This window comes from Bos indicus x Bos taurus, chromosome 7 (assembly GCF_003369695.1).
Source record: "Bos indicus x Bos taurus breed Angus x Brahman F1 hybrid chromosome 7, Bos_hybrid_MaternalHap_v2.0, whole genome shotgun sequence".
Classification (NCBI taxonomy): domain Eukaryota; kingdom Metazoa; phylum Chordata; class Mammalia; order Artiodactyla; family Bovidae; genus Bos; species Bos indicus x Bos taurus.
The window spans coordinates 93741061-93751648 of NC_040082.1; the positions used below are offsets into that span (position 1 = coordinate 93741061).

Here is a 10588-nt window from a genome sequence, read left to right on the forward strand (position 1 = left end):
ACTAACCACAGTCACCATGCTGTACATTACATCCCATGATTCATTTATTTTTAACTGGAAATTTGTACCTATGATCCCCTTAACGCCTTTCACTCACCCCCCCAAAACCCTTCTCTAACAACCATGAGTTTATTCTCTGTATCTGTGAGCTTGGCTTTCTTATTTTGTTTTTAGATTCCATATATAAGTGGGATCATATGGCATTTGTCTTTCTCTGTCCAACTGATTTCATCTTAGCAAAATACTCACAAGGTCCAACCAACCATGTTATCATGAACAGCAGGATCTCCTTTTTTATAGCTGACTAATAGTCCATTGTACACATGTAACACATTTTTCTTTTTTCATCTGTCTTTGGACACTTAGGTTGTTTCAGCTCTTGGCTATTCTGAATAATGCTGCAATGATCATGGGGCTGTGGATATCTTTTCGAATTAGTGTTTTCATTTTCTTTGGATAAACACACCCAGAAGAGGAATCACTAGGAGGCCTACAATTTTAAAACAGAATTAATGACAAGCCTCACTGAAAGAGGAAATTTGAGCAAAGGTTTGAAGGAGGTGAGCCATGTGCATATCTGGTAAAGGAGTGAGCATTTCCAGCCACGAAATGACAGGCATTCCCCTTTTTCTGTTGTTGTTGTTCAGTCACTTTCCTTCCTTCCTGAGGTGAGCACGCTTAACGTGGCAACTGTGTGTGTGCAGCTGTACACGTGTGCACACAAAGGCTTAGAATACCCAATTCCTCCTGTACCCAAGACAGCTTCTAGGTTCCCACAGGGATGTGCCTGGTGTCGAGAATCTTCATACTCAATGAAGAAGATGTGCTACGTGTGTGTGTATATATATGTATATGTATACGTAGTGGAATACTACACAGCCACGAAAAAGAGTGAAATAATGCCATTTGCAGCAACATAAATGGACCTAGAGACTGTCATGCTAAGTGAAGTCAGACAGAGAAAGGCATATACCATATCACATCACTTAACACACAGAAACTAAGATAAGGCACAAGTGAACCTATCTACAACATAGAAACAGGCTCTCAAACATAGAGAACAGATCTGTGGTACCCAAGGAGGATGGGGTGGGGGAGAGATTGATGGGAAGTTTGGGATTAGCAAATGCAAATTTAGTACAGAGAATAGATAAACATCAAGGTCCTATTCTATAGCATAGAGTATCCTATAATAAGCCATAATGGAAAAGAATGTGAAAAAAAATATATATATATATAACTGAGTCACTTTGCTATATACAAGAAGCTAACACAACATTGTAAATTAACTTCATTTGAATAAGGTAAATTTTAAAAAATTAAAAAGTAAGGACTTTCCTGGCAATCCAGTGCTTCAGACTCTGTGCTTCCACCACAGGAGGTGTGGGTTCAATCCCTGATTGAGGGATTTAAGATTCCGCATGCCACATGGTATGGCCAAAAAAATAATTTTTTTAATTAAAAAAAATATTAAATGATAAAAGAATCGCCAAACTCAAGGAAGCTCAAATTAGGATTGCACTTCCCTGGTGGCTCAGACGGTAAAGCGTCTGTCTACGATGCGGGAGACCTGGGTTCGAGCCCTGGGTTGGGAAGATCCCCTGGAGAAGGAAATGGCAATCCACTCCAGTACTATTGCCTGGAAAATCCCATGGACAGAGGACCCTGGTATGCTACAGTCTATAGGGTCGCAAAGAGTTGGACATGACTGAGCAACTTCACTTCACTTTTTTAAGAAATGTGTGGTTCATTCTGCATGATCCTAGTCCCAGTGCAATTTACCACTGTGGGTCATGACCACCATGCCAATGTTGCCTGGTAACTAGGTTGTCTTGGCTCAGGCTGCCATTAGAAAGTATCATAGACCGGGTGGCTTAAAAAACAGACATTTATTGCCGGCTCTGGAGGCTGGAAATCTGAGATTAAGATCCGCTTGTGGTGAGGCTCTTCCTGGCTTGCAGACAGCTGCCTTCCTCACATAGGGGAGGGAGAACAGGAGTAATCTCTCTGATGTCTCTTACAAGGGCACCAATCCCATCATGAGGGCCCCACCCTCATGACCTTATCTAACCCTAATCACCACCCAAATGTCTCGCCTTCTAATACCATCACTCTGGGGGTTAGGGTTTCAACATGGGGATTTGGTGGTGGTGGTGAGGTGGGTGGGGACCCACACACATTCAGTCCATGACTCTGGCTGATATGCCACAATTTTCAGCTTTCCACGAGGACAGGGTGCAGTGGTTACCCCAGGTCATTTTCCCAGAGAAGGAAAAGGGTCTTTGTTAATTTTATGTTGAGCACTGTCCCAGTGCTTAATGTGATTAGATTAATTTAATTCTTATAAACACAATGAGGTAGATATTATCATCTCTACACTACAGCTGGTAAAGCTGAGGCACGGAGAGGGTAAGTCAATTGCCCTAAGTCACACAGTGTTGAGGTGGTAGAGAGTCAAACGAAGTCCTATTTGTGTGTGATCTCAAATGTTAGTGACGTTTCTGTGAAGTGGGCACTGTTCTGGATCTCCTTTCACAGTGGGGGAAACTCAGGCCTCAGAGAGGTTAAGGTATGTCTGGAACAGTTGATCAGGTGGTAGGCCCGGCAGCATGGTGCCCTTACCACCCTCTTCTCTGTCCTCTGCAGACAATGACGAGTGCTTGGCCCAGCCTGGCCCATGTGGTACCCGTGGGCGCTGCCACAATGCCCCAGGCAGCTTCAGCTGTGAGTGCTATCAAGGCTTCACCCTGGACAGCTCCGGTCATGGCTGCAAAGGTAGAACTGGGCTTGGATGAGGTCTAGGCCCTCGGGGGTGCCCCTGGGGGCTGCCTGGCCAGCCTCTTGTCCTCTTTCTCAATCTCACAGACGTGGATGAATGCAATGGGCCTCATCGCTGCAAGCATGGCTGTCAGAACGAGCTGGGGGGCTATCGCTGCAGCTGCCCCCAGGGCTTCACCCCACATTCCCAGTGGAGCCAGTGTGTAGGTGAGTGGGGGGCCTGGGAGGAAGCTGACCCCCAACCAGAATCTGTCCAAACTTGGTGACTGGGAACCACTCCCAGGGCAGGATGCTGTGATAAGCAAGACTACCTAAAGGTCTGATGGGCTGGTTTAGAAGTTAGTTGAGTTCCCTGCTGCTGGAGAAGCTAGGGAGTCAGGGGTCTGCAGAGCCAGGGTGGCAGAGTGGTAGTCATTTCTCAGGGAGTGATAGTATGGAGAGCTCAGTGGAGAGTTTGAGATGTGCCTATGATCACTGAGAAAGTGTGCTTGGATTGATTAGTAATGTCTGCCATGGATGTGGCAATGGAAATGGGTGTGTGTATGCTACATCTTTTGTCGTACCTGTTGCAAGATGCCCTGAGTTTGAGGGACTAGTCTTCTGCCTTCCCTCCAGCCTTCCTCACTGCACACTGTTCTTTGCTGCTCCCAATAACAGCGTCATCCTCAGCTCTCCTCTTCCTTCTCCCCTGCAGTCTAGCCTTTACATTCTACCCACGTGGGGACCACTCTCCTGCGACCTCTCCATCACCTTTCCTTGGCCTTTGCCTTCCACCTCCTCTGCTCTGGGTATCACTGTCTGCCCCTCCCAGACTCTCCACCCACTGTGACTCAGCTTTCTCTGTCCTGCCACTACCTCCAGCACTGCCTTCTCTCTGGCTCCTCCTCCTGCCCCTCCTGGTGGGTCCTAAGCTAAATTCTCCATCTTTTGCCCTGTCTCACGTGTTTGTTGTCCCCTGGGAGCCCACAGGTAATTGCCTCGTTGGCCAGTCCCCGTTTCTCAGCCTGTCTCCTGCTCTGCATACTTACTCATTCATTCCTTTGGCAATGGTATGCCCGGGACCTGCCTTATTCAGGCCCTATGGATGCAGAAGTGAGCTGAGATCAGACTCCATTGCTGCCCACTCATTGTCCAGTCTTGAGGGGGAGACAGGGATCAATTATGTCAGTGGTTCTCAACCAGGTGCCATTTCGAAGTGTCATGGAGATACTTTTGATGATCACAACTGGGTGCTGGGTGCTCCTGGCATTTAGTGGGTGGACAGCCACCCAACACAGAGAATGAAATGGCCTCAAACCACAGTAATGCCAAGGGGGGATATCTTGTTCTAAGAACATCCCACCATTTAGGAATTCCTGGGAAGTTTTTTGGTTTTGGGTTTTTTTTTTTTTTTTTTTTTTCTCTCTTTTTCTGGCCACACTGCCCAGCATTTGGGATCTTAGTTCCCCAACCAGAGATCAAACCCATGCCCCTGTAGTGGAAGCAAAGAGTCTTAGCCACCAGTCTACCAGGAAGTCCCTAGGATTCCTGGGAAGTTTTGAGAAATGCTTCAAAGCAGAATCACGGGATCTGGGGTGGGGAGGTGAAGTACAGGGGCCGATAGACCTAGTCCAAGGACTCACAGGAAGCTTGATGGAGGCTTTTTTTTGTTTTTAATAGCTTTATTTATTTATTTATTTATGGCTATGATGGGTCTTCATTGCTGTGCAGGCTTTTCTCTAGTTTCAGTGAGTGGGTTCTCATTGCAGTGGCTTCTCTTGCTGCAGAGCATGGGCTCTAAGGCCTGCAGGCTTCAGTAGTTGCAACACATGGGCTCAGTAGTTGCAGTTCTGGGGCTCTAGAGCACATAGGCTCAGTAGTTGTGGCACACGGGTTTAGTTGCTCAGCCATATATGGGATCTTCCTGGATCCGAGATCGAACGTGTATCCCCTACATTGGCAGGCAAATTCTTTACCACTGACCCACCAGGGAAGCCCCCTATGGAGGTTTCGACATTGGTCTTGGGCTTGAAGAAGGAGCTGGAGTTGCTTCGTGGGGACGGGAGCAATGCAGGTGGAGGGCTCAGGAGATACGAAGGTGGCCCCCCGCCCCCCACCTCCCACCCTCTCTCCCCCTCCCCATCCACAGATGAGAACGAGTGTGTCCTGTCACCCTCGGCCTGTGGCAGTGCCTCCTGCCACAACACGCTGGGCGGCTTCCGCTGTGTCTGCCCCTCGGGCTTTGACTTTGACCAGGCCGTTAGGGGCTGCCAGGACGTGGATGAGTGTGCGGCTCGGAGCGGCCCCTGCAGCTACAGCTGTGCCAATACCCCCGGTGGCTTCCTGTGCGGCTGCCCTCGAGGCTACTTCCGGGCTGGGCAAGGGTGAGGGGCTTGAATGGAGTGAACCCAGAGCCCCCCATACCCCGGGAGTGCACACACACTCACGGGCCCACATGCAGGCATGTATATACATGTACGCTGAGAAATGGTGCAGAGGCCCAACAACACCTGTGGATGTGCATACACAAGCTCACACCCCACTGTAGTGTGTCATTGTCCTGTACACCTTCATGTGCTCAGTGCTAATATACTCGAGTGTGCACAGGGCTCACACCTATGCCAACATGCCTGGGTACCCTTGTGCATTCCTGTATCCCAGTGTGCACATGTGTGCAAGCCCATGTTGACAGGGTGCACGCAGGCTCACACACACACACACAGGTACACTCGGGTGTATATCCACACCTCTGCGTGCACGCAGGTTCACACCCACACCCACATAAGGGTGCACACACACATGTAGGTGCATGCAAAGACACACTGGCACACTCATCCTCGTCCCCATGGGCAGTGTGACTCCAAATGGAGTGTAGGGGGTTGGGTGGCTGGGGATGTCCCACCAGCCTGATTCACCTGCCCTCTGTCCTGGCCAAGGCACTGTGTCTCTGGCCTGGGCTTCAGCCCCGGATCCCAGGATGCCCCAGATGAGGGGGAGCCACTGTCACCTGAAGCCTGCTACGAATGCAAGATCAACGGCCAGCCTTCTCGTGACCGGCCACGGCGCAGCGCTCGTAGGGACCACCAGGTGCCACGGGGGGTGCACTGGGCATGGGGAGCAGCCAGGGGATGGGCAGAGATGAGGAGCACAGACTCCAGGTCACAGCTGTCCCCTGTGTCATGGTGCCTGCCTGCATCTTACTGTACTTTCTCAGCCTGAGGATTCCCCTTGGGAGCTCTCTGGGGAACACAGGCCCCCCAAACACCCCAACTTGCTCCCACTGACAAGTCAGACCCCCCCACACACACAGACCCTGGGTGTGATGCCTCCCAGGGATCCTTTCCATGGTACTTGGATGCAGGAGAAATGTCTTGAGCCCCCAAACCTGCCTATGCCCTGGGACTTGTCACCTGTCACCTCCTGGCAGGGACAGCCCTCTCTCAGAGTCCCTCTGGGTTTAAGCACCAGTAACCCTCATAATAGCCAGCTTAACCCCTTCTTCCCTCCCCCTCGTTCAGACCCTCTGCCTCTGCACCTCTTTCCAGTACCCATGATGCTCCTGGAACTATGCCCAGGCCTCCTGAACCCTTCTTGTCTCTGGAAATTGCAAGGGCCTCTCCCCCCTCCCCACTACACTCTCAAGAACAGCAGAGCAGTTCTGCAGTTTAGCCCCTCTGTCCCCTGGGGCCACTCCAGCCATGGCCCTGACCCCACCAGGGCCTTTTGTAGGGAGGATGTTTTTGTCTCAGATTCAGCTTTCTTGTCCTTCAGCTGAACAGTCTCTGAGGCCACTTCTGGCCAGTCTTGCCACCATCCCCTCTAAGGCATCTGAAAGCTAAGCATTTGCTGCTGGATACATGTGCTGCTCCAAGCACTTCCTTTGCTTTTCTTTCTAGTTGTTGTTTTCCCCTTTCTGGGAAAAACCATGTGGGTATATGCCCAGGAGGCCTGGGCATAGTTCCAGGAGCATCATGGGTACTGGAAAGAGGTGCAGAAGCAGAGGGTCTGAACGAGGCGGAGGGAAGAAGGGGTTAAGCTGGTTGTTTTGAGGGTTATTGGTGCTTAAACCCAGAGGGACTCTGAGAGAGGGCTGTCCCAGCCAGGAGGTGACAGGCAACAAAGGCATTTGTTGCCATTATTTTTGTAAGCTTCATAGGGATAAGGCCCAGTGTCTCAGGTTTGCCACTGTTTCACCAGCCTTTGGAACTAAGAGTGACTGGAGTGGTTGTCAGGGCTTCTAGCATGGACCCAAGCAGATCTAGGCAGAAGCAGGCTGGGTCTTGTGGTTTTGCCTGCAATACCCACGGACTGCCAGCGGGTGTCACTAAGAGTGCATGTCTAGCAGCACTCCTGGTGAAGGGCTAAATCTCTGGAACTGAAAGGCGGTGGGGGTGGGGGGGGGGGCATGGACAGGAATAGCTTTCACTTTCAGGCAACAGCAAAATACCCCCATCAGCATGTAAATTACGCAGAACAAACAGCTCTGCCCAGAGCAAAGGAGATGAAAACACAGATAACCTCCTGTGGGATTGGACACATCACCCATCCAGGGTCAGCCTGCCATTGAGGTTTGCTGGCTTATTCAGGGGTCCTGTCTGGCTGCCAGGGCCAGGAAGCATTCAGAGGAGCTTAGATAAAGAGGGTTTTGTCATCTGTACACAGTGGGGCTCTCAGAGAGCCCAGATGCAGGAAGTGCAGCGGGCCTCCGGAACTGGAGTGATGCTGGGCAGCGCCTCTGTCTGGCTCCTCTGTGTCTCTGTCACTGTGTGTCTGGGGCTGGCTCTTGCTGCAATGCCCATGGTCATAACTCTAGCCACCCCAGACAGAGTCTTTTCCAATGAGTTGGAAACATCAGATGTTCCAAAACATCAGTCTTTTCCAATGAGTTGGCTCTTCACATCAGGTGGCCAAAGTATTGGAGCTTCAGCTTCAGCATCAGTTCTTCCAATGAGTATTCATGGGTTGATTTCCCTTAGGATTGACTGGTTTGATCGCCTTGCAGTTCAAGGGACTCTCAAGAGTCTTTTCCAGCACCACAGTTGGAAAGCATCAATTCTTTGGTCTGGGTATCTGACGGGGAATCCTCTATTTCTTCTATCCAGACTGGCAGGGATCCAAGTAAGGTCCCTCGGTCGAAACAAGGGGTCTGAAGTCAGCCTGCCTCCCCCTCTTTGCTTTCCACCTGGGAACCAGCCTCCACCTTCACCCTCTGTCTACAGCCCAAGCTGACCATTGGCCTTGTGGGTGGAGGGCTAGACAGAAGTCAAGGGCATTGAGTGGTCCGTTTTTTACTCCACTTTAGAGATTGGCTGAAAATCTCCTCTTGGCCCCTTGCCTCCCCCCATACCCCTGCATTCTGATTTCTCCCAGCCCCTGCCGTTATCCACCTGGTCTTTCTCCCCAGGCGAGCCTGGCCAGCCTTGACACGGAGGCTCCGCTGACCTTGGGACTGAACCTCTCCTGTCTGGGCCAGGCCCAGCATATCTTAGAGCTGAGGCCAGCGCTGGAGAGCCTGGGGGGCCGCGTCCGCTACGTCATTGCCCGTGGCAATGAAAGAGGCTTCTTCCGCATGCATCACCTTCATGGTCTCAGCTCCCTGCAGCTGGGGCACCGGAAGCCAGGGCCTGGCACATACCAGCTGGAGGTTGTGAGTGTGGGTGAGCCCTGGGGCACCCAGCCAGAGGGGCGGCCGGGGGGCCAAGCCTTGCGGCTGAAGGTGCAGTTGCAGCTGCTATAATCCAGGGGTTCCCACACCTCCCACCTAGCCCCAGGCACCCCCTGCAGCCTGATTTTCAGACTCACCACCTGGGCACTGCCCCACCCCTGCCTCCTTCCACGGGGTTTTGGGGAAACTGATGTCACTCTGTTTGCTATGACCCACCCCAGCCCCGGGAGACCCTAGTGACAAGCCCTGGACTCGATGGGCCCCAGGGTCCCCATGTGGTCCTCCTCTCCAGAGGTGGGAGATTTGGAAGGCGGGAGGGTTCAATCCCCTGCAGCAATGGCCGACCAGGTGGAACCCCAAAACTCAGGAAGAGTGAAGTGCTATCCTCTGACCTCAAGCGAGCCCAGCCTCTACCCGAGGGACCCCGACACTGTTTCCTGGAGACAGCTGGCAGCCGCAGCTGCGTGCCCCCTCCACTTCTACAGCCAGGGTCCAGGAGGGCCCTGGGTTTCACTGTATCTGGTCAATCTCAGGCTGAAACTTCTGCACTGCAGGGGGGGCTGGCCCCAGGGGGTCGGGAGGACATGGGAATGGGTGGTTGGGGTGGGCCTAGGGCTCGTTCCTTCCAGCAGAAGAGCCCGCGGGGCCCCAGCCCAGTCACTGATGTGCAGCCATGTTCATCATCCCCACGGGGACTGGGCTAAGGTTCTGAGGATACTTTCATATCAGAAGCAGAGACAACAATAAAGTTATTTTGGGTTAAGTACGTCCCTTGGCAAGTTCTGGCAGTAGAGGCTGTTTTTGGCAGGGCCAGGCGGGGCTTATGAGGAGGGGACCAGGACGGCAGCAGCTTTGGGAAGCATGAGCTTCTGCCCCGGGTTCCGAGGAGGAAGGGTGTAGGTGAGATGGGTGAAGACCAACGCTGCATCTTGGGGCATCATCCCAGGGTGCAGGTAGGTTCTGCCAACTTCAGACCCGGGAGTTTTGGCACAAAGTCAGGCTGCAGTGCTAACCACTGGTTCTCCTGTGGGTTTACCATCGCTGATAATAATGACTCATGAGCTCAGATGACATATTATACTAGGCACCATTCTAAGTATTTTACGATTACTGACCCATTCGGTCCTTCTTACTGAGTCCAAGCTCACGCACTGCTCGCTGCACAACAGGCCGATAAACCGGGAGATGAGTTGCTGGGGCAAAGAATAGCGATTTTATTCGGAGATCCAGCAAACCGAGAAGATGGTGGACTTGTGCCCCAAAGGACTGTCTTGCCTGAGTTGAATCCAGGCTTCTTTTATACTAAAAGGGGGAGGGTGTGAAGTCAAACCAATTTCCTGGTTCCCGTCAGCCTCCAGAGGGGAGGAGAGGTGTTAATTTCTTCCTTCCTGCAGTCATTCACAGATGGGCCTGGCCTGGATGCCTCCTGTAAGCTAATCGAAGGTATTTTAGGTTTGTGCTCATTACCTGGGAAGCAACGTTCCCAAAATGGGCCATTATGTATAATTTAAGCTTATAGGCAACATCCCTTTACTGATTAACTTGAAATAGGATACAAAAGGTTCTTCCCTGTTACATTTATACGCCCGTGGAATAAATACTGCTACTCTCATCCCCATTTTACAGATAGGAAAACTGAGGCTAAGAGAGATTAAGCAACCTGACCAAGGCAACACCAGGGTATAGATAGAAGAACCGAGTTCAAAGTCAGGGAACCATGCCAGGTTGGGCTGGATCTCCTGAGTTTGATGGCCAAGCTCAATGAACTCATTGTGTTGAGGTCAAGCTTGTGCAGATGCTTTGATGTGTAACAAACAATAGCATATTTAGTCCCCATGAACATGTATGAGGCAGGAAGTGTTACCACCTCTGTTTGGGAAACTGAAGCTTCGGGAGTTTGTGGAACCTGCTCTGGGCACCCACACAGTGTAGTGGGACTGGGGCATTCTGCCGAGTCTGCACCTTGGCCCCTGGCCACTTATTGTCCTCTAGGGATGGTGCATTTGGGTCTCATCTGTAACATCCTCAGTCATGGTGGAAAAGGAGGCTGCACAGTTGGGTGGCTCGAGTCTGGGTGAGAGACCCAGGACCCCAGTGTGTGGCTCTGCCTTCTGCAGAGCAGTCACTCGTGCCTGGCTACAGGGCTCTGTACTTATTCCAGTCCTG

General features: G+C 51.6%; 1 protein-coding gene across 4 annotated transcripts in view; it reads left to right on the plus strand.

Annotated features, from left to right (window-relative positions):
• FBN3 (fibrillin 3) overlaps positions 1-9201 on the plus strand; it is a 70683-nt gene extending 61482 nt beyond the window's left edge. For all 4 annotated transcript variants that reach the window (XM_027547536.1, XM_027547539.1, XM_027547538.1 and 1 more), the window contains 5 exons: positions 2647-2775; positions 2866-2985; positions 4907-5141; positions 5694-5844; positions 8162-9201. In XM_027547536.1, coding sequence (XP_027403337.1) covers positions 2647-2775; positions 2866-2985; positions 4907-5141; positions 5694-5844; positions 8162-8494 — 968 coding nt within the window. In that variant the 3' untranslated portion in view covers positions 8495-9201. The remainder of the gene's footprint in view (positions 1-2646; positions 2776-2865; positions 2986-4906; positions 5142-5693; positions 5845-8161) is intronic.
• The last annotated feature ends 1387 nt before the right edge of the window (positions 9202-10588 follow it).